The sequence below is a fragment of the Brachycentrus maculatus genome, unplaced genomic scaffold (genome assembly GCF_059751285.1).
Source record: "Brachycentrus maculatus isolate JH-2025_06_01 unplaced genomic scaffold, ASM5975128v1 h1tg000201l, whole genome shotgun sequence".
Classification (NCBI taxonomy): Eukaryota; Metazoa; Arthropoda; class Insecta; order Trichoptera; family Brachycentridae; genus Brachycentrus; species Brachycentrus maculatus.
In genome coordinates, this window is record NW_028280952.1 from 214,334 (window position 1) to 238,530 (window position 24,197).

General features: G+C 36.8%; 1 protein-coding gene across 1 annotated transcript in view; it reads right to left on the bottom strand.

Moving 5' to 3' along the window:
• Positions 1-1,040: 1,040 nt before the first annotated feature.
• Positions 1,041-24,197, bottom strand: part of mas (trypsin-like serine protease domain-containing protein masquerade) — a 28,705-nt gene continuing 5,548 nt past the window's right edge. The window contains exons 2-11 of the mRNA XM_088263573.1: positions 16,682-16,831; positions 14,800-14,943; positions 11,417-11,625; positions 10,454-10,675; positions 9,721-9,988; positions 8,404-8,604; positions 7,289-7,595; positions 5,606-5,883; positions 4,845-4,999; positions 1,041-4,047 (exon numbers count right to left, since the gene is read on the bottom strand). Coding sequence (XP_088119699.1) covers positions 3,880-4,047; positions 4,845-4,999; positions 5,606-5,883; positions 7,289-7,595; positions 8,404-8,604; positions 9,721-9,988; positions 10,454-10,675; positions 11,417-11,625; positions 14,800-14,943; positions 16,682-16,831 — 2,102 coding nt within the window. The 3' untranslated portion in view covers positions 1,041-3,879. The remainder of the gene's footprint in view (positions 4,048-4,844; positions 5,000-5,605; positions 5,884-7,288; positions 7,596-8,403; positions 8,605-9,720; positions 9,989-10,453; positions 10,676-11,416; positions 11,626-14,799; positions 14,944-16,681; positions 16,832-24,197) is intronic.

Consider the following 24,197-nt stretch of genomic DNA (forward strand, 5'->3'; position numbering starts at 1 on the left):
TTGAGTGTGTCCAAATCTTTTATGATTTTGAAAAACCAAAGATTTTGCCCCTCCAGTCTCAAAATAAATAATGAAGATATTGGAATATGAAAGTCTATGTATGACAACTTTTAAAAATATGTTTGTCCATTATGGGTAAAGTGGTGAATGTCTCGCATTATATAAAGTGATCACTCGAACCACCCAAGCACTGTGAATACCCAGACTTCCTTATTCCTATCTCGATACTCTCCTTCATCTATTTTAAGATATTAATAAAAAAATATAGTTATGGAAAGTAAAATTACTAAATTATATATCAAATTGACATTCCCCATTCACACTTCAATTATAACTTTGTTTAAAACCGTTCCATTTATTAAAATAAACAGTATTTAATTTACTAATCTGTTTAGCAAAACATTTTTTTCTAAACTTATATTTTTTCATAAAGAAACACGTGAAAATGTTTATTTTTCACATGTCCTCAAATTTATGGGTACGATATGTGTCTCCTCTTGCCCTGTCCACTGCGTATCCAAATAGTTTATCAACAAATGTTTGGTTCATCAGAAATGCACTCGTGTTTTGGTAGATATAGTTTTATGAAACCCTAGTAGGTACATAGTTTGTATTATACAATATGTTTTGCTTTGTATGGTTATTGCAAATATGTTTAGAATATTTTTATAGATAGACTTTTCGGTACGAAAAAACTTTTTTGAAATTCTAGACGGTTATTCTACGAGTATGTAACTATTTTCTAACTGTATCAATATTCTGATAAAATAAATCTATTTTATTAAAGCTGCCTCTTTTATTTACCTCTTATCCTGTGATTTTCGTTTTTCAAGAAAAGCTATACTAGGACCTTTTTTTCTAGTAAACTACCATCGCTCTGTATGCCATGTGCTTAAAATCATTATAAATGCAATCCGTTGCATTCTGTTTAGTAAAAACTGCACAATCCTGGGGACCCATGGAGGATAGTGGTTGCAAGAATCGATGGTCACGATACTCAGTTTCCTTTACAGGAGGAGAAAAAATACACTTTATTTTCTTTCATTATTTATTGTAATATTTAAAATATAGCTAAATTATCTTAAACTAATTCTTTGTGTCGGAGATTGGAGATTTTTTATTCGCAGATGAATGCGTAAAAAAATACAATGACGTAAGTTGAATCTAGGGTAAGTTGTACGAGAATTTATATTATGGGTATACCTCGGTTTGTCCAATTCATTTGTTCTACTGAAATGTGAAATATTCTAAATTGAGCAAAGGTATCTCTTATAGAAACAGACCTCAGTTCTTTGTTATAATTAAAATGTAACTTTGTTTTTAAATCACTATAAATTTATAGTGATTTTAAAACAAAGTTACATTTTGATTATAAAATGGAAAAGCACCAAGTTCGTGCTTCAAATATAAATAATATCATTTCTTTGTTCAAATTTTGGCTTTTCAGTATATTTTTATTTCAAAACTTTATTCAACAATGCATTTGAATTTTTGTGGAAATTCTCTCGTTTGCTTTAACTTTAAATCATTTAAAAAAAATGATTTGCATTAAATGTATTTTTTTATAGTAAGTTTTACAGGACTTCTAAAACCAGCCTAATAATGAAGAATAAATAAATAATTTAATATTTACAATAAATAACAGCTTAAATCACTGGAATCCTTAACTATTCAATTATAAATAACAACATGCACCTCATCTATGTATGATATTAAAGTGTGTTTGATTCGTAAAATACATTTTTATGGTTGTATTGCTGACTGAATTGCAAATATTTTTTTTTTTAGATAATTCATTTTAATGCCATAATTTCAAAACATGATAAAACAATTAAAAAAATCATTTTTAAGAAAAATTGTTTTAGCTTTTGAATTTGATACTAAAACGCATATTACAAAACTGAAGACGATATATATCAACGCTCCTATTTACTATCGGAAACCACAAATCAAAATTTTAAGTTGTTTTATTAACATATTTTGTATTATTTCATTTTATATTTTGTTCTAACCAACAATAATATTATCTTGGACCAGGAGAACCATTACAAATGCACAGGACAAAATATGTTTAAATCCTTCTCCTGTAAAATTGCATTTTATGGCAGCCAACAATAAAATATGAGAAATTAACAATCATTAACATTACTGTGTTGAGTAAATTTTGTAAAAAACTGTTTATGTAATTGTTAAATGATTTAAAATGAAATCCAATACATACATTGAACAGCGGTTCTCGTAAACTTAATTTATAGACATCCTAATTACATAATAAATTCACTTATACATTACATAAAACTAGGGTTTATTTACAAATTTATTTTTTCGGAAAAACAATTAAATAAGACTGACAAACACACTTACTTTGAAAAAAATCTATTAATTTGATAAATCCAGCAAATTATTTTTCTTTTCTTTGCTTACCATATAAAAAAAATCTGTTTCAATTATTAAACTGTCTAAGTATGTATATTTTTTACATGTCTTATGTTTTATAAGAGCATTTTGTTATAAATTATTAAAATAATAAATTACTTATTGAAAAATATATTTCATTGTTCATTCGTTGTTTTCACTTGCGATCAAAATGTATCAAAATGATATTTTAAAAAAAAAAGAAAAAAAAAATGTCTTCTCTATCAGTATAAGCCTAAATTTTATAGCATTTTATGAACTGTAATAGGTGTATATTTATTTATTAGTACACAAAATGTAAGAATCTACAAAAACAAAGTGACTCGTAACAAAATATCTCATTTTATATCTATGTAAAACATCAATCCTTTTCACTTTCCACTACCAACACGGTGACAAAATATTGCTATCTTAAATAAATTCACTCGCTACGTAATATCAGAATCTAATTTTATTGCCTGCTTTATATTTATAAATATATTTGACTTATTTATCAATATTCTTAGTAATTTACATTGATAATGCACTCGCAAGGTGAAACAGCTGACACAGAAATAAAGAAATTCAATGGAATCATGAATCGTGAATGGTTATATATCAATATTATATATCAAATATTATGATAGGAAATTTTACGACATTGTATTTATTTTCTCGGAGGCACTAGTCATTAAAAATATGAATTACATCTTCATCAATGTAGTTTTTTCTTCTAAACACAGATTAAGATATCAAAATAATTTGAGTGTCTTTGAATCTATAAAGTCGAAGCGATTACGCTGCTAGTATGTTCTAATCAATAAGGTTTGTTGATTTTGATGAAATAAAATTGGAAACCTTAAAATGTTTCACCGTAATTAAATAATAATACGCGCTTATATTTTTAAATTAAGTTTCAATAATAAAACACTCTTTTCTTTATAACGACAATGGTAGAGAATCAGTTTCAAAAAGATATTCAACTTTTTAAGTATCCAAAAAAGTATACGCGGTTCTTTAAATATCAGCGATTCATTTCTTCAAACAACTTACATACTTAGAATAACCGTACACTTGTGGGAAATCGCATTTACAATCATTGGAAAAACATTCATTTTAATTATCTCTCGCTGTTTTCTAATGCAGCTAAGTCACACAGCCCTGTTCTTAAACATCTGTACTGTTCACATGGACCACATGGAGAATAATATTTTTCTTTTATAACTTGTATATTCCCATCCTTTTTCATTAAGTAACAGAGCGCTGAGCATAATGAGATTTGACAACAACTACAAAAATGCACGCCATTTCAGGAAAAACTGATAGATTATTGTACCTTTGTTCATCGTTTAAACCAGGTTTTATGAAGCATTCATATTTCAATCACGTGAGAATTGACAATTTAAAACAGTTTAAAATGTGACCCTTAACCATTATGATATGCAGGTCTGGTAATGCGAGTATGCCGAGTTTTGCTCGGAGAGATTAGAGATTGTTGACGCTGATGATTTGATTGATCCAGCCGATGAATGAGGAGACCTTAACGTAGACTCCGGGCACATCCACGCGACCGCAGCCGAAGCCCCACGACACGAGTCCGGCCAGCTCGTAGAAGCCATCGTCCTGGCACACCAGGGGGCCTCCTCCATCACCCTGAGAACATTCAGTTTAAAATAAATTATAAAATTGAACTGAGAAAAATACTCATATAATGCTTTGCAATGGATACAATATTTTATACAAAATTTGCCTTAGAGCTCTCAGTATTGTAACACTGCTTATGTCATTTATTACATTTTCGGCTTCTAACCACATTTATTATTATTTTTTTTAAATTATCAGTAGGGTGAAAAAATCTCCTCAATGCTGTAGGATATAACTGGTCTGCTATTTGCAAGCAGATGGAAGGATGTTATTTTACATTACATAGAAGACAGACAGTACCATCCATTAGAGCAAGCATGTCAAACTCGCGGCCTGCGAGTATTTTTTTGCGGCCCGTGGATACTCGCGGTTATATTTTTCATTTATTTTAATTCTGAAAAAAAATGTACGGGAGCATATGATATTCTTTTACAAAATCATTAAGTTGGATCTACTGTACCTCATGTGACTGTCTTTGATGATAAATTATTCACTTAAAGTAAGAATGAAAGTGAAATTTTTTAGTTTTTTTATGTGGCCCGCTGGCGTACCCAAAATACTTTATGCGGCCCTTGGTGACTTTTGAGTTTGACACCCCTGCATTAGAGAATCTAAATTTAGGCGAATGGACTGTAGTAGCCAACTTCAAATCAGAGGAATACAAACAAAATTGGTGTACATGTAAGAAACAATAATCCATGATGACCTTTGATTTCCGGTTCCTTCAGAACTCTTTCAACAAATTTTATTTATACAAATAATAATAGAAGAGCTGTCCGTAACAAAGTTATATGCAATAATATTACCTGACAAGCATCATTCCCCGCCTCTCCTCCCGCACAGAAGCTGCTGGCGGGCAGAATGAAGATCTTCTCGGTGACTGCATTCACTTTCCTGATGCACTCTGCGTCACTCACTATGGGGATCTCAGCCTCACGAACTCGCAATGGAATGGGACCAGCTGGAATATATAAAATTGTTTGGGATACGAATTTTTAAAATTGATTATAAAGAACCTATTGTTATATCCGACCTGACTAAAAACAAAAACGAATCAATCCTGCATACTGCCAGTGAATACATATGCACTAAAGACTGTGGCTCTGACAAAAAGAAACGAAGAGCACCTCAAATGTACTCAGCGATCCATGGAAAGATCCGTGCTTGTTTGAGCCTGAGTTACAAATGAAGAAATTACTAACAGAACCAAAACAGGGATATCATGGATCACGTGGCAATACTCAAGTGGCAATGGGCGGGATATATTACGAGACAGGACCCCACAAGATGGACCCCAAAAATTCACAATCAACCGAAAGAAACAGAAGGATACGGAAGAGGCTTATATCCAGCAGTGGAGATCAGAAAGCTAGAGAAGAAGAAAATTATTATATGCTACATTGTCCCTTTGAGAAAATGCCAGTTGCCATTATGAAAAAAAAATATTAAAAATATCCCAAAGAAAAATATTGTTATATGATAATATTGGGGAATATTAATCTCAGCGTCGGATAAAATCAAATAAAATATATGTGCATCTCGATGCAGATATGCGAGGAGTGATTACCTTCTCCCATGTAGCCGTAGCCCGTGACGGTGCACCTCTTGCTGGGCGCGTGCGCGACGCCGCGCGCGGGCAGGCACACGAGGCACACGCCCCCGCGCAGCTCGGCCTGCCCCTGCAGCCGCAGCAGCGCAATGTCGTTGTCCAGCGTCTGGCTGTTGTGGTTGTGGTGGATGTACGTGGTGGCCACGCGCAGCGTCTGCGCGCCCGGAGACCCGTACTTGCGAGTCAGGTCGTGGTCGCCCACTCGCACGTAGATGGCGTCCCCGGATCGCACGATGCTGGTAATTTATTAGTAATAATTACTTTATATTATGTATTGGTTTGTGATAGGTTGACGAGTTGCGTTAGTTTGACAAAAGGAGTTTCAACAATGGAAACAGCATGGAGCTACGGGCATACTAATAAAAACTTACTAACCAACCTTATTACTATAATTTATAGATACATATATGTAAAATAAACCCGTGAAGGATATAATTTTCGTTATTAGGCTAGCAATGATGAAGGTATCAAAAGCAATAAAACATTTGAATTAAAAACTCTTTGTTAAGGTTATTTTTCATTCTTTGGGCGTTTGTCAACTACACGGAATTACACGGAATTTTACTGTCCGGCACGTCAGTTAGCGTTTTAAAACGATGATTGGCTTGTGCTTTTGTCCATCTTTCTTCGGATCGGAGCTCTTGATTGGTGCGTGAACACGTTGCACATAAATTCAATCACGCTAAACTGTCGTAGTCACTTTCATTTTTCAAAACAGGACTGCCGGACAGTAAAATTATGGGTAGTGGGCAAGCGCCCTTTCTGTTTGCAAAAGTAGATCTGAAAAGGCCAATGGTTTTTTAAGTAAATCTGGGAAGGAGAGAGTTAATAATCAACTTTAATATTGAAAAATGAATTTACATAATTGATAATGAATAGTAGTAAAAGCAATATAAAATGAATCATAGCAGCAAATTGGGGCTGCATTATACCAAAGTATGGCTTATCAGACACCAAAGTAAATCAAATTAGCACAAAAGCAGGGTAGAAAAGAATGTCCTGATTATTATTCAGATTCCAATTCTTTATCTGTAGCAATAATTTTCCAAATATAATTTAAAAGAATCGACTATTTAACTATGTGAAGAACTACCTAAGTAGAGTATTCTAACTGGCCAGCATATATGATCTTGTATTTAAAACGAATAAAATATTAAAGTATATCTGAAGTTTGGGAATGCGAGTCGATGGAAGAAATAAAGTTATAAATAAAATCATCATCATCATCTAAAGGCAGCGCCTTGTTGTGTCAGCCACTTGTCTCTGTCAGTCGCCATCCTCTTGAGCTTGCGAATAGGAGGAGACGTCCATGAGCCGCTTCAAATCCTGGAAGTATGAAGTTCTTGGCCGGCCTCTTGTTCGTTTTCCCAAGATTCTTCCTTCGAAGATGTTGCTAAGAAAGGTGCTATGTCTAATTGAGTGCCCTATTAGCTTGGCCTTCCTCTTCAAAATATGATTTGTAAGCTCTCTTCTTTCTTTTACGTCCTGCAACACCTTTTCGTTGGACTTCCTTACGACCCATGATGTTTTGGTCATCTTCCTCCAAACCCACATCTCAAATGCTTCAATAAGTAATGGGTCGATTTTTTCCAGTCGGGATTATAGCTGGTTGTAAAGATTAAAGAAGATGAGAAGTCTTACTTGGTGACACAATGCGCGGCGGTGAGCACCCACTGCGTGCCGATGAGCGCCGCGCCGCACAAGTACTGGTTGAGCGAGTTGATGAGCGCCACCTGCCAGCACCACTCGCCGTGCTCGCCGTCCTCGCCGCCCACGACGCGCGCGCGCCGGGCGCTCCCCTCTGTCTCCGCGCGCGCTGCCGCCAGGGCCTGCGCCGTCAGCTGCTCCCCGCGCGACGAGCGCGAGGTCCCCTTCACGCCGCACACGTACTTGCTGTATACGGGCGAGCGGAGGGTCGTGGATAGACTGGCCGTCGGCTGCTCCATGACTTCAAGAAATGAATATATACATATAAATACTATCCTGTAATACTGAAACAACCTTATACAGTGCAGAATCAACCGGAGTCCTTCAATATCTACAAATCTTTTGAAGATAAGCTAAAGCTTAAAATAAATTTTATATACTGTAATAAAGCTCATCCTTCTTCTTCTTACCCTTATCCGCACCCAGTGGTGCATAGGGCACTGCATTGTATTGATACAGTGTTATCTTAATCGTTACTTACATGAAGGCAAAATGATCACTCCTACACTTCAGGCACCAGTTCAGGGTAATATCGCATAAATATTAGAGTGTAAAATCACTAATATTTATTCCCCCCTGGGAATCGAACCCGGGACCTCCAGCACGGTAGCTAAACACACTAACCATTACACCACGGAGGCGGATGCAAAGCTCATATTGTATTATTATAATTATTTTTTTTAAAGTCTCCACTTCTTTAAGAGTGATTTGGCTCTAACAAACAAATATGTTGTAATAACAATAATTAACTGACACTAAGGAAAATATAAAATAAACTATTTAATCTATATTAATTTGGTCATTTTAAAACGTGGACAGTAAATATTCATTTCTTCTTATTCCTCTTACTGAGAGTTGTGACCCTTGTGGAAAAATTTACTCTTCTCCAGTTCTTTTCTCTTTTTGACCGTGCTGCATGTAGCGCTCCAACCACCGAGGTGCCTGCTGCTGCCTTAATTTGATCAGTCCATCGTGTGGGGATCTTCTTCTCCCTCCGTTCCATTTTCTATATAAATATTCTATTGTAAAAATAAATTGATCTCCCTTACAGGAGGTGGTGTAGAGCTGGGTCGTGTAGTGAGTGGTCGCTTGCGGGGTCGGCTGCGTGGGTTGGGTCTCGTTGCGGGCACTGGGAGGAGCTCCTTCGGTGTTGTGCTTCAGGCCCATCACTTCCTGCACTCTCCACTTGGGAGCGCAGCACTGGGTGCCGGCCTTGCGACACTTGAACAGGTCAGTCATCTCGGCGTTGCCTGGAAACCATTTTATTGCATCACAAGAAAGAATGAATGATGAATGACTCAGTGATGCATCTTAAACTTTAGTCCCGCTGATGGGGAGGAACCTGAGAAGATTAACCTCACTGCCTATAAAGAAAGAGGAGAATATAAATAAATTATTAAATACATCATACCTCCGTTGTGCTATGTAACACATCGCTCACTCCTTTCAACAACGTCATAAATCAAAAATCGACAATTTTCAGTTGTGCATGTTTTCGGAATGCCTAGAAAATGTACTATATCCCAGCAAAAGCGGCATATTTTTAACTTAATATTTACCCGTTACAGGGCAGAAAGTGTTGTTTTTGTATTTTGAAGAAAAGGTATATTTTGATTATTTTTAATATTTCTCAAATGGAGGACATTCAGGTTTTACCTAAAAAGATCTGTTGCACAGTAAAAAGTTCAATAAGTGGCTTGATATTTATATTTAATACATTTTATTTTATTCTTAAACTTTAAAAACGATCTCCTGAAAAATCAAGTTTTTTGATAAATGACGTTGTTAAAAGGAGTGAGGGACATGTCAGTTACATTACTGGGATAAAACTTAATGCGGATCCCAGAAAACACAAATATTCGCATAAATATTTTTTTTGTACACCTATGCGATCAAGAACTGGATGTGGAAATGCTGGTTGTTGCCAAGCAAGATGAACAGATGATATCCCCAAATTTGGCGGAGAAGAGTAGTTGAAGAAGGCGTGCTGGGCAATAAAAAAGACCTTTTTCGGCAAAAAGTGGATATACGTAATGGGAAAAAGCGACCCATTATTGAAAGTAGGAATCACGTTATGACAGAGTGGGGTTGAATCACAGACCTCTCATTCTGCAAAGGGACCGCCATCTGACTCATTAACCAGTTGATAGATTATCCCTCACGTGACTCGGGCAAGGAGTTTGTGTTGCATGGATGAGTCCGAGTGCTACTCGGGCAAATCGTATTCCAACTTGGTGATATTGATTTGCCCGAGCCAAATATATTTATGTAATTGTTTTATTGACTAACCCGAGCAGTGTTCAGGTCTGTTGTTAGGTGATGAAGTTAAGTGGTTAGCTAGCATCGGGGTTCTGGGTGCTACTCACGGAAGCAGGTGAACGACAGGTAGGACACGATGCAGGAGCCGGGGCAGTCCTCGCGCGCGTCGGGCGGCGGCGGCGGCGCGGCGGGCGTGGTGGAGGGCGGCGGCGCGGGCGGCGCGGGGCGCGGGCGCGGCGGCGGGGCGCGCGTGTTGTCGCAGCACACGCTGCCGCGCTTGCAGTTGGCCGTGTGCGGGATCAGGACCGAGGGCCGCTCGCAGAATGCGGCCATGATGCTCAGCAGGCAGAACCCGGGGCAACGGGGAGCGGGGGCCTGGAATACAAACAAAATAAATTCTTCTTCTGCGTGGTGTAGGCCTTTGTGGCCTGTTTTTAAGAGGGATTAGCTTCCTGCGATGTCGATTCCCTGTTGTCGTCAATCTATCTCTTTGGTGGTCTGCCCGGGAGTCGTCTACCATGGGGTTGGCCATGTAGCGCAATATAGGGGAGACTGGATGGTTCCATTCTCCTCATATACGCATACCATTGTCTCCTTCGTTGCCTTCCCCACCTAACGACATCTTCGATCTCGCATATTTCTCTTATCCTGGTGTTCCTTATTCTGTCTCGTAGACTCTTGCCAGATAAGAAAAAATCATTTAATCTTTGCAATTCTTATCATCCTTGTTCCAGTCCAGTCCTATCCCAGTTATATCCTAGTCCAGTACCAGTTTTAGTTCCATTCCCGATGTCTGTCATCGACTTAAAGACACAGTTTAGGGGTGAGTGGTTTGTTTACCGGCGTGGTGGGTCTCGGCGTGGTGGAGGAGGGCGGCGGGCCCTCGCTGACGGTGTTGGTGACGCAGCAGCTGGAGTCGCCGGGACAGTCGGCGTCGGAGTCGATGTCGTCGCAGAAGAGCGCGAACAGTCCCGACACGCACTCCCCGGAGCACTGCGCGCCGGCGGGCGCCGGCGCCGGAGTCGCGGGCACCTTGGGCCGCGGAGCTGCCGTCGTTATTTGCTAACGAAAATTATAAATTGTCAGTAAAAAGTGATTGTAACACCACTCTTACAACTAGTAATAATGCTTTGTGAATCAGTGATGTTTAAAATGTAGATGGACTTCAAAAAAATAATGGATAGTGATGTTCCTACTACAGTTTTTTTCACTCGTGTTTTTTTCACTCATGTTTTTTTTACTCATGTTTTTTTCATAAAATTACAACATAAACAAAACAAATATTTCACTCAAAATATTCTCTGTTAGATTCGCTCCATTTTGGAGTTAACAATTAAGGCCTAGTATTCTTAAAATAGCTACACGTTTTTTAAACCCAGGTAACATTTACGTAATTGATTTTTTTCTTAAAACATAGTTTTTCTTCGTAATAAATATATGGTTTTGAAAAAAAAGGTTAGAAGTAATAAAAATATGATAAACAAAATATTTTTTCAATCTTCTCCTGTGTGTCATATCTCCCTGATGTCGACTATCACTTGAGAGTAATTGTCCTTGTCTCGGGCAGCTCTAAACAGCGCCTCCACGGTCCCACACTCTGATGATGATGAATATACGATTATTCCGTATTTAATCAATATACGAGTATATTCTAAAAATAATGTGCGCGGACACACGTGTTTCTATTTTTAATATACTCGGGATATCAATAGAAATGTTGAAATATGTTTCCATCGGCTGAAGACAACTGTCTGGACTGGGAGTGCGAGAGATAGGTGGTTGGGTGGTAGGGTGGTTGCTCACCACGACGGCGGTGGTCGGGCGCGCGCTCGTGGCGTTGGGCGCGCGCGCGTGCTTGGCGGGCACGACGAGCGTGTCGGGCGGCGAGTCGCCGTACGCGTCGCGCGCCACGCAGCAGCGCAGGCCCGTCTTGCACAGCTCCGCGGGGGACAGGTAGGCCTCGCAGTACTCGGCGATGCGGTCCGCCACGCACACGCCCGGGCAGCTCTTCACTGCAACCGGACACACACACTACATCAGCGGCCGGAGTTACCCTCGTACACAATAGCGAGCCCAATGGATAGGCCATAATACGAGACATCCGAGCCCGCTTCTTACGAATGCGGATACAGAGGACGACCAGCTTAACCTACATGAACCAAACACGCGCTGCAGCGGGTACGCCGAGTTGAAGAGACGAGCGGAGGATAAAGTCGCTCGGAGACTGGCCATGAAGGAAGCGAACCAATCATTACACATATCGAGACTCGCGAAAAAGAAGACCCTTAGGACGTTTGTGCACTACACGGAATTTTACCGTCCGGCACTTCATTTAGCGTGTTTGAATGATTTTGCGTATAGTGTCTTCGATGTTCGATGTATATTTTAAGAAGGAGAAAATAAAGTTACTCTCTTATGCGCACATAAATATATATTGCTATTTAAAAATTGAGTTCACTTTCGTCTCGATTGAGTTATGTGCACTTTTTAATTAAGCAATTCAGGGGTGGACTCGGTCAACTGGAATTCGAGAAAGAAGCTTATTCGCGTGTTCGTATTCATTTATCTCTTCTTCGCAAAAGTTTTACTTCAATACCTGGATTGAATTAAATAATGATTAGTGCGTTTAGCAACCAACTTTGCTGGACGCCCCGGGTTCGATTCCCAGGGGGGCCTAAAATATATGCGATATTTCACTCTAATATTTATTTTGATATTATACTGGTCTGGTAGCACTCACCTTGCCTTCATATAAGTAACTATCAAGATGACACTGTGATGACAATATGATGCAGTGCCCTATGCATTAAGGGTTATGTACGTAAGTTATGTATGTAAAAACTGCCAATGTGACGTTTCTCGCACGAACGAAAGCATTAAGTGATGAAATTATGGAATAAATAAAATTTATATTTATTATCGATGGAAATTTCTCTAATCATGACGCAATTTATGCTGATATTAAATGGATGAGGGTAGAATACTGAGTTGGGATCTGGTTAGTAGTTTTGTATGAACTGTTCGTTACAAATTTGAGCTTTTTAAAAGAAATATTGAATACCGCTAAAAAGTCTATTTTGTCTCTTCTTCTAACCCCTGTCTGCACTAAAAGGAGCAAAGGGCACTGCATAAAATAGAAACAGTGTTATCTTGATCGTTAAATACATAAAAGGTGATCAGTTCTACACTTCAGTCCAGGATGGTATTAGATTGAAAAATCACTTATATTCATTTAGCTCTCCATAGGAATCGAACACGGAACCTCCACTGTAGCCAAATGCGCTGACCACTACACACTGCTGAGACGGACTATTTATGGCCTATTTATCAAGTAATAAATAGTTAAAAAAGATTCTCACATTTAAAAAAATCTAATCTGGACCTGATGTGGAGACTATATCATTATAATGAATCTAATTTGCGAATCAGTAATTATTTCTGTAGAACGTACCTACCTACCATGTACCATGTGTGGTACATACATCGCGTGGAGAAACCGCAGATGGTCAGCCGATGGTGCTAGCTGTTTGCTGCTTCCAATACTGAATGAATTTTCACTAATCCTACCTACCTGATCTGGTTTGACCTGATACTGGTCATTATTGATAATTCGATTAAAAATAATTACATCTCCACGGTTGATCGTTTAATAAATGTTACACTTCACTATTTAGTTAGTATCCACCTAATATAGGGTGTTTATTTAAAGGTTTGGTTTCGGATAGCCTGGAACGACTGGTTGTGATCGGTAGCTTGGGGAAGGGAAGAGAGGGGGAGGAAGATCCCCACACGACCGATCAAGTTAAGGCAGCAGCAGGCACCTCGGTGGTTGGAGCGCTATGTGCACCGTAGTCAGGGATAACAGGAGAAGAGTCATTGCTTCCACAGGGGTCTCAGTAATGAGGAATAAGAAGGAAAAGAAGGTTTTTAAACTGACAACATTGTTTCTACAGACTGTCAATTTGACAGTTGACAGTTTGTTTGTAGTCAGCACGTTTTGCCTTTTCACCATGAATAGACGAATGACCATAATGCGCGTCGTGAATGGGCCGAAAACAACATTCAGCTTGATCCTCTTTTTCAACTCAAAATTTTGGTCACTTATGAGGCACATTTTTGGTTAAATGGCTATGTCAATAACCACAATTGATGAATTTAGAGTGGAGAAAACCCAGAAGCCTTTGTCGAGACACCCTTACATCCATTAAAAGTCACTGTTTGGTGTGCTTTATGGGCAGGTGGAATCATCGGCCCATTTTTTTTTTAAAACGTTGCCGGCCAGAATGTTACGCCCAATGGAGAGCGCTACAGAATCATGATTACTGACTTCTTCGCACCTCAGTTGAATGGCATTGATGTGCCAGAGCTGTGGTTTCAACAATATAGCGCAACATGCCGCCCGGCGGGTACCACTATCAATTTATCGCGGGAAATTTGAATTTGTATACTTTTAAAAAAACACTCCATATTTTACATGTTCTATAAACCGTCATTCCGAATGATGAGTCGGCTGAAACAGACCTTCGTTTCCTCCATTGTGCCACCGTTGTATCTTCGTTTAACCGACCGTTAAGGCTTAATCGAAACTACACATTGTGCCAGAGTGCTCTGTCAATGCGCAGCTAATTAATAATTTCGAGACCTTTGCAAATTATTATATAACACAGACACAATAACACTCGATAACACAGACGCAATAACACAGACACAATAAACAAACGATAAATAATTACTACCTTTTCCATTGTTTTATGATTTTTATGAAATTCCCTTGTTTTAATGGATAATTCTTCTTCTTCTTGGTCTTTGATAAACAAAAATTTAAAGTTTTTTTTTCAGTTATGAATAAATAAATAAAATAAAGATACAACATTTTGAGTGCGTACAAACACTTGTGTCAAAATCTGGATTTTCTCCACTTAGGAGTTATTTTTATATATTGAAATCTCAAGATAGATGAAGAAGAATATGAAAGTCTAAGTATTTACAGGGCTTATGACCTATCTATGACACTTTATGATCACTTAATCAGCCTTTGACAGGTCATACCCCTTGCAAATACCAAGACTTCTATATTCTTCCTCATCTATGTTGAGATGTCAACATGTAAAATAAAGTTAGGCGCGTCCCGGCCAGGCCAGTCGAGTTGGCACGTGCCAGTCGGCCTATGCTAACCTATGTATTACCACTGTCTTTCTTGTTGTTCTGTTTGCTGAGGTGGGGCTTGTCCTGCGGGGGCTTGCTGGCCGGGGGCTCTTCCGTGGTGCTCGTGGTGCTCGGGGGCTCGGTGCTCTTCGGGGCGGGGGGCCTCCGGGTCGTCGTCTCGTTCCCTGCGAGACAATAACTCAGATCACTCCAACAAAAGACATTTATATAACAAAATAATAACTATGCAATTTTCTCCACATGAATTTTATTTGAACAGCAACCGGGTGTCGTCATAACCGACATCATCTGACAGGGCCGATGTCGGTTACGATAAAACCCGGTTGCTGGTCAAATAAAATTACATTGTTGTTATTTTATTATATGCAATGCAGTTCCACCAAGAAATTTCAGTACAAAACTTAAATCTAATAAAATACATTTGAGAACTATCATAATACCTTTTGGCATTCGACCAACATTACAAATGTGGCGGTCCTCCCCAAAACGTTACGTGTCCATTATAAATAATTCTAAGTACTCATGAATTCTAGCTTGTAAAATTGTTACATTTTGGTGCGATTTAATGATTTCGTATTGGTTTAACATAGGATTGGTCACGTTTTGTCGCAACTTTGATTAGGATTTCGATAGAATACAGTAAACAGTACAGATTTGCATTTAAAGGATGTTTTGTGCAATATTGCAAATATAACTTTTTGGTGAGGACCTCTACAAATACAATGCTTCAAATAATGTTTAAAATGACTCACAGCTACACCAAACCAATTTTTAACAGAGAAATTCATCATTATAATACACGAGGACAACAAAATACACGTGGAGCTTTGGAGTAAAATCCTACAATATATTGCCTATACCCAATTTAACCAGGCGCCTGACAAAAAATAGAACCCAGTCAGGGATCCAAAATAGATGAACTGAAAAAATACTTCGTGGAAAGATGTGTGTTTCAGTCTTGTTAACCTTAATCCTATGTCCCAAAATGAGAAATGGAAATTACTCATCGGGAATATTACTTTTTATTTTTATTTTATTTAAAATTTCGCTCACTCACATAATATATCAAAAAACTTGATTTTTCAGGAGATCGTTTTTGAAGTTTAAAAATATAATACAATGAATTAAAAATAAATATCAAGCCACTATTGAACTTTTTACTGTGCAGATCTTTTTAGGTTAAACCTGAATGTTTTTTCTCCAATTGAAAAATATTTAGTATACTTAAAAAAAATTAAACAATACCTTTTCTTCAAAATACAAAAACAACACTTTTTGCCCTGTAGCGGGTAAACATTAAGTTTAAAATATGCCACTTTTGCTGGGATACAGTACATTTTCTGGGCATTCCGAAAACATGCACAACTGAAAATTCTGTTTTTGGATATATGACGTTGTTGAAAGGAGTGAGCGATATGTAGTTACATTTTTTCTGGGAGGTTTGATGGCCACTTAGGATTATAATGATAGGTAATAAATACCTTTATAAATGCCCAGAAAATGTACTATATCCTAGCAAAAGAGGCATATTTTTAACTTAATATTTACCCGCTACAGGGTAGAAAGTGGTTTTTTTGCATTTTGAATAAAAGGTATTATTTAATGTCTCACACATTTTCTTAAGTTAAGTTTCTTAAGTTATTAGAGAAGGTGCATTTGTTTACGCGGAGAGGTAATTCATTCCATAGTCTGGCCGCTTGGACAGAGAAGGAATTACTGGAGAACGATGTGTTATGGCTAGGAATGGAAAGTGTTCTTTCTTTCTTTACTCCTAAGTATATGTAATTTTGATGGTAAATATATGACTTATGTGATATGTTTTGAAATAAATAAATAAAATTAATAAAAAATAAAAACTGCGTTGCATAGTAAAAGATGGAACAGTCCAGGGTGGCTGCTTACCTTGGGCGGAGTCCACGCAGCACTTCATGTTGGGGTTGGGGCACTGCACGTCCTCCAGGACGTCGTAGCAGATGAGGGTGGCCAGCGCGTGCACGCACATCCCCGGGCAGTCCTTTGCGTCCAGCGTGGAGTCCAGAGTGTCCAGAAGACCTGCAATTGACAAAAAATCATCTTTAATATTGCCGTTAAGGCTGAACTCGCAAACGTCCAAAGGGCCAGACGTATTTCCGTGCTCATTTTTTAGAATATGTATTAATTTTTTTTTATAACACTTATATATTGATAAAATATTTAATTTTGTTAAATCCTTGCCATTAAATAAATCTTTTTTTTTCAAAACTATGTATTTATTTCGAAGAAAACCTTATTTTTCAATACAAAAACGGTGGTTTAAGAAAAAAAATATCAGTTGCGTTAAATGTTACCTTGGTTTAAAAAATATATAATTAAGTTGCAGTTTTAAACAAAATGCAAAATTGCGGCCTTAAACAAAATATTCATCCGTATTTAATAACTGGTAGAGTTCGAGATCCTCGCGCATGAGGGTGGTTTCACCCTGCGCTGGCTTCAAATTAGAAGATTATAATTCTTCGTCATCATACAATTTGTTTTCATTTTAATCACGCATAACAGCGAGACAATTTTTAAGTTGAAATTTATTCAAATCACAACGATGAGAAAATTTTGACTCGCGGTATTGCCAATGCGAAAGATAAAGGTATCTGGAGGCAAATAAGTAAGTTTAAACTGATGACATTTTCAGGCTTAATACTGGATGTGGTCGGGTAGGTACCTACGCCAGCACGCACACAGATAGCCAAGTGTAGTAATCCCAACAAGAGGGTACGCATAGTCCAGAATATGATACACAAAGGCTAATAATTAACTTATAATGATTGAATTTTCTTAGTCGCACAATCTTGACAGAAAAGAGTGATCGTGCTTACGGGATGTTCCATCTCCCCCCTTTGCCAATTTTCCCTGCCGATGCCGTTACTTGGTCGCTGATAACCACTCATTAGATCTATTTTATGTTCGACCATTTTTTTCCCAACTCGAGGTACACTATACTTACAGTCGAAACGCACTCCCGCAAATATTGGCCAAAATGTCGACCGGATTCGCCTCGACTTTCATCTCGCCAAAGTCTAATTCTTCGTTTCCGGTCTGCTGTCCGGACAGAGCAGCACCGTATAATTTGATCCAATAAACTTATTATTGACTTATCATTACAATCTTTAAAAAAATGTACGAAATGTGTCAATGGACTTTCATTTTTTTTCAATTAAATAATTAATTATAAGTTTGCATTTGCGATTCTCGTCGCTCCAGTATCGGCGAATTAGTTTTCACTTTAGAGGCTCCTATTAGAGCGGAGAAAGTAGCCGCCGCCGAACAATATTCGAGCCACGATGCGAACATTCATTGCACATGCGCGACGCTTGCATGTTGCGCGTTGTCACGGGTCGATCACTCGGTCAAACCGAACGGATGACATACCCAATACCGGCCTGTGACTGCCTCATAGCCCTGATCGTTGGACTTTCGACTCCTCTTCTTCTTTAGAAGCAGATGTATAGCAGATTATCTGCGAAGCTACATTCTAGACTTCTACCTATTTCAGTGCCCTATCCTTTTTCAGACGGTGGCTTCAATGATGGCTGATCCCGGTGACGCGATCCCGGTGGCTGATCCCTTCCACATTTTCTTGTATTACAATTTGGAGTTAGCGATACTTGGAACAAAACGAGTTATACTCGATCTTTTTTCATCTATTGCTGGACAGCCTCGTTCGATTTTCGGTCTACCCATGATATTCGGACATTCCACGGTAACACCACATTTCAAACTGCTTAATTTTATCCATCACGAAAGTAAGCAGTATCAAACTCGGACCAGACATATCACTCAAAGACTCGAACCTAAATTTTCAATGATATATGACGACAATACGCGTCTTCTTTTATTTTATGAAGACATCCATCGCCATTTCATGTCGTGTGCATTGGTTGAAAAAGAGTGCACCGTGGAAGATACACTGCAGAGAACCAGCTCGCAATTATCCCGAGTTCCTACCGAGTTGTGTGAAGAGAAAAAGAAGCAAAACTTACACGAGTTATTTGAGTATTGAGTATGATATCATTCAATTTAATATTATTATGAATATAATTTGTATAATATCAAAGAACACTGCCCTATTAACCTGCTAGCGGTGTATGACAAATTTAACCTTAATAACATAATTATTATAATGTATACTTATAAAAAATATTTATAAAAAATATAGGTACCTATTAAAAAACACTTTGTACGTAGATGAGGAAAATTGTTATAAATAGGAACAATGAATTTTATACTTTTCTTTATTTGCAATAATTTTACATATTAAATATGTAGATGTTACCCTCATTTGTAGAATCGGCACTAATCTTTATTCTTTTTGTCTTGATTCAACATAGTTTTGTTCAATTAATTGCAATTACATCAATTTTCGTGTACTGTTCAAATATAATATATTACATATATAATATATAATATATTTGAAATCGCTATCATTGTAATTAATATAAGAGTTTCTGCTTAATAAAAAGCTTCTTTACATCTCACCAATAGATGTCTCTAGTGAAGTTTTAGTGATTCATGAACAAGGTTTCTAAATTGCTTCATATATATAGAACTTCCAAGAATTTGAGTAGTGTGGTTGTCAATAATGGGTAGAATTGGTCAATGTTACGCGTGTGTAAAGTGATCACTTAAACCAGCCTATGACGGTCGTAAGCCCCGTAAATGCCCAGACTTCCATATTCTTCTTCATCTTTGATGAGATGTCAAAAAATAATATCATTGTGTTTATTATACATTAATCAACAGAGACGAAGGGTCTTTTTAAACGAAGCTAATTTAGAATTCTGGGAATTAACAGTCTTACGACCTGACATTGTCTTAAGTGATCACTTGGTACAATGTTAAAAAATCATCATGTTATTCTACAAAGTTAATTGCCAAATCAATAAATAACCCAATGACAGGTAGCAAGCCCTATAAATACCCAGACTTCTACGTTCCGTTCATATAAAAGATCCGTCTCTGTTGAGAGACCCATAATATGACTTTATTTATTGATTCGATAGTCACTATATGGTACCTTTATCCATTTTCAATTTAATTTCCCTTTTAACCACTATTTCATAAAATCTATTGTGACACTTATTTCGATGCATTACGCATCATTTCGGTGTTTGAAAATGATGCAAAATGCATCGAAACACGTGCATCGAAGCACAAAACATTAGAATAAGTGGTAATTAACATGTACTACTTTAAATTTTTTTAAAAAATGTATTTGACAATGTATTAAAAATACATATCAAGCCACTTATTGAACTTTTTACTGTGCAACAGATCTTTTTAGGTAAAACCAAAATGTTTTTTCTCCATTTGAAAAATATTCAGCATATTTAAAAAAAAATTAAACAATACCTTTTCTTTAAAATGCAAAAAAACACTTTCTGCCCTGTAGCGGGTAGATTCTAAGTTCAAAATATGCCACTTTTGCTGGGATATAGTATATTTTCTGGGCATTCCGAAAACATGCACAATTGAAAATTGACGTTTTTCGATATATGAAGTTGTTGAAAGGAGTGATATTATCACCCATTGAAATTAAAATATGATGTTTTTACTTTTATTTCATTTATAATATTATGTGAACGTTTTACGAGTAATTCGTGGCACTGATTTAAACAATACTCAATGCAGGTTCAAGATTATCGAGAACCAGGTAACAACGTGCATTAAAATCTAAATGTACCTATACTTTGAATAAACGAATGTGTGAGTTGAGTCATTGGCAATTCTTAAATTGAAAATTTCTCCTCTGACTCGAGACCTTAATATTGATTGTTTCAGACAGGATATCGAAGAATGAGTCAAATGCTCGTAGGTTTATCGAGGTTCAATACCCCTCAAGCGTTCTTTATTGAGAATGGATTTGACGTACATTGAAAACTTATATGTTAATATACACGTGTAAGGTTTTTAATTTGCCACTTTCCCTACAAAAGTGTTTGCTTTGATTTTTCCTTAATACAGTGATAGAGAACGTAACTTCAATTTTCTACATGGAGTCGACGCGTATAGCGCAGTTACTCCTAAGTGTAAACTCATGTCCCATCAGGACGAATTAAATGTAGATTTTTTTAATTACCTAATTTCCAAGTGACTCTGAAATCTAGCTACGGCTTATGCAACACCGCTTATCATGACCCTACTCAGGCTTCAACTTTTTTAAAGTTTCATAGCCTATGCCTACTCGTGAGTGAATTTACTCCTTATGTTAAACATAACTTTAAAAGTTACTATAATTTCATGTAATGAGTGAAAATTTTAGGCAAAAACACTCGCTTTTAAAAAAATGTAGAATAGGTGAAAAAATGTTATATACCGCATTAATGCTGCCTTGTTATTCTTATTTTTTTAATAAAATTTAATTAAAACATAATACAAGTATGTATGTATGTTTGAGTGTATTCGTAGATAAATTCATGGTTCAAAGTCACGTTAAGGTCTAGCATTCGCTAAGTCGCAACTTAATATTCTCTAAATCCAGGTAAAATTTAACGTTATTTATTTTTTCTTAATACACTGCATTGAAAAAATAAGTTTTTCTTCGAAATTATATTGTTTTGAAAAGAAAAGAGTTATTAAAAGGTAAGGAGTTAATTTTTTTCTGTATACATTATTCTATTTTTTAAAAAATCCATTATACGTTTAAAAAAATCGGGAGTGGAAAGACGTGTTAATGTAATAAATGCAACTCCCATAAGAAAAGCCCCGCGCTCTAGTTTCACGGTCATTGTCATTTTATATCTCTTTCTTCTAACCCTCATCAGTACCCGACGGTGTTATCTTGATCATTATCACACGAAGGAAAGGTGATCAGCCACCTGATCAAGTACCAGTCCAGGGTAATATTGAATAAATATTAGAGTGAAAAATCATTATATTAATTTCACCCCCTCCCGCTCTGGGAATCGAGCCCGGGTCCTCCAGTACGGTAGACAAATGCGCTGACCACTACACTGCGATGTCGGACTATATACGTATATTTATCAAGTAATACCATAAATATTTAGAAACAAATCTCGCATTAAAAAAATCTTATTTGGGCCTACTGTGGAGAAACTAAATCATTAAAATTAATCCAATTTGTGAATCAGTAACTATTTCTGCAGAATATAGATATTTAAAGCGGAATTTAATTGGTGAGATGCAGATGTCGTAGTGAAGGATCTCAGAGTGAGGGAATATGTTATGTGTGACGCGTATGAGGACCCGTTAAAGGTGTGAATCTATAATATAATACGATAGTTGTACTCGTAAATACCGGCGATGTAACGCGGCGCGGCGCAGCGCACGGCAACGTGAATATGAATGAGCGAGTGTCTCGTGCGCCGTGCGGCTACTGACCCGGAGAGCAGTCTTGCGCAACTATGTGGGTCACAGCCACCAGCTCGTCCGCAGGGACCTGACCTCGCCCACAACGACCCTAGAGCGAAAAGCTTCCGCGCCAAATGTGCTCTTATAAATTAACAAAAAAAATATTTATTATTAATATTTAAAGCATTTACTTTGTGGTTAGTCATTTTTACTTACTTTTTTTTTTACAAAAATGTTAATAATATTAGTATATAACCACACACCGAGATTTTTATGTCTACCGGTTTCGAGACTTACCCATCTCTTCGTCAGGACAATCACTACAAAGTAGTAGTAGTTATATACTAATATTTTCAACATTTTTGTAAAAAAATAAATAAGTAAAAAATATTTTATTAAGATATCTTAGATATATTATATAGATATTAAACAAAAATTTATTAAAAAATAATTTTTCCGAAGTGAAAACGAGATTTCACTAAATACTTTTGTTTAGTAACTAAGTTTAGTATTAGTTTAGTAACTAAAGAAAATTGGGAAGACTGCCCGTCTCCGCAGTGTAATATGGTCAACACGCTCGTCTACCGTATTGGAAGTCCCGGCTCGATTCTCAGGGGGAGGGGGGCTCAAATAAATATACATATGGGATTTTTCAGTCTAATATTTATTCAATATTACCCTGGACTGGTACCTGAAGCGGAGGGCTGATCACCTTTCCTTCATGTGTTGAAGATCAAGATAACATTAGGTTTATATGATGCAGTACCCTATGCACCAATCGGTTGCGGATAAGGGTTTGGGAAAAAAGATATCATTGTTTTTTAATCATAAATAAATTGACGTAAACCCAAAACATTTTTGTTAAAAGACTTTGTGACGACTTTTCGTAGATGAATTTTCACCTTTTACGGTTTATATCCCCACAATCACGTTTTACAAAATAGAAACACATTGTTTAGTCTGCACGTGCGAAGTAAACACATTTGCTTTGCCACAGGAATTTGCTACATAACCTTTAACCCATATCGCAAAATTAAAATTTCATTTAGAAAGTGCGTACCTTGACGCGTTGCTGTCAGGATATGACAAGTCAGTTGATATGAGACAACTTTCTTTAAGGGAAATTTTAAATTTGAAGACAATTTTAATACCTTACAGAGATCAAAACTCAAAGCCTGACAAAGTTCTCCAATACAATCGTTTGATAAAAAGAAAATACGAGAAAATAATTAAATGCTTTCTTTATTTGATGTGTGTATGAGATATAATAAAAATAAATGAATGATTCAATTACCTAAAATTCGAAAATGATGTTTTTTTATATGAGACCATTCTCGTATTCTTTCAAACCATAATACTAGTGGACTGATGGTCAAATATTTCTCTATGAATAATGCTAGAATATACTTATGATCTTACATTGCTCAGTATCACGATTCGAGTACTTACTTAAAGAGGGAATATATTTTATGGCAACAACTAATTAGACTTTTAAAATAAAATAATTTTAAAAAACAAATGGTTTCAATAACAATTTTTTATAGCGGGAACCAACTATTAGTCATTTGTAATTCATTTGAGCCGGAACCTTTTCCTTGCAAAGCCAACTAATGGAAAGCAGGAATCTGCTTCTGGTGGAATGTACATGGGTACTCGAACTGACACATGTCACGCCGTGTGACTCTTCCTAAATGTAAGAGTATGTAAAAACATACATTAGTTGTAAATCTTTGGGAAGAATACGACAAGAATGTGCAACGACCTCAATACTGAATTTCCGCACATAAATGTGTCATATTATTCTTCTTCAACTGGGATTCTCAACCTTTTTTCTTGTACCCCTCTGTCAGTTTTATCATATTATAAACTTTCTTTTCACCATTGAAAATACAAATCGAGGCAATTATCCTGAAATACTGTTTTTTTACAGATTTGAAAACGAAATGCTAGATTTCAATAATTATATTTTATAAGAGAAAGAAATGATAGATTATGAAATAAAATATACAGTTTTCGGAGATCATATCGATTTTGTTTAGAAAAAGGACCTTACTTCCTTATATTAAAATTATTATTT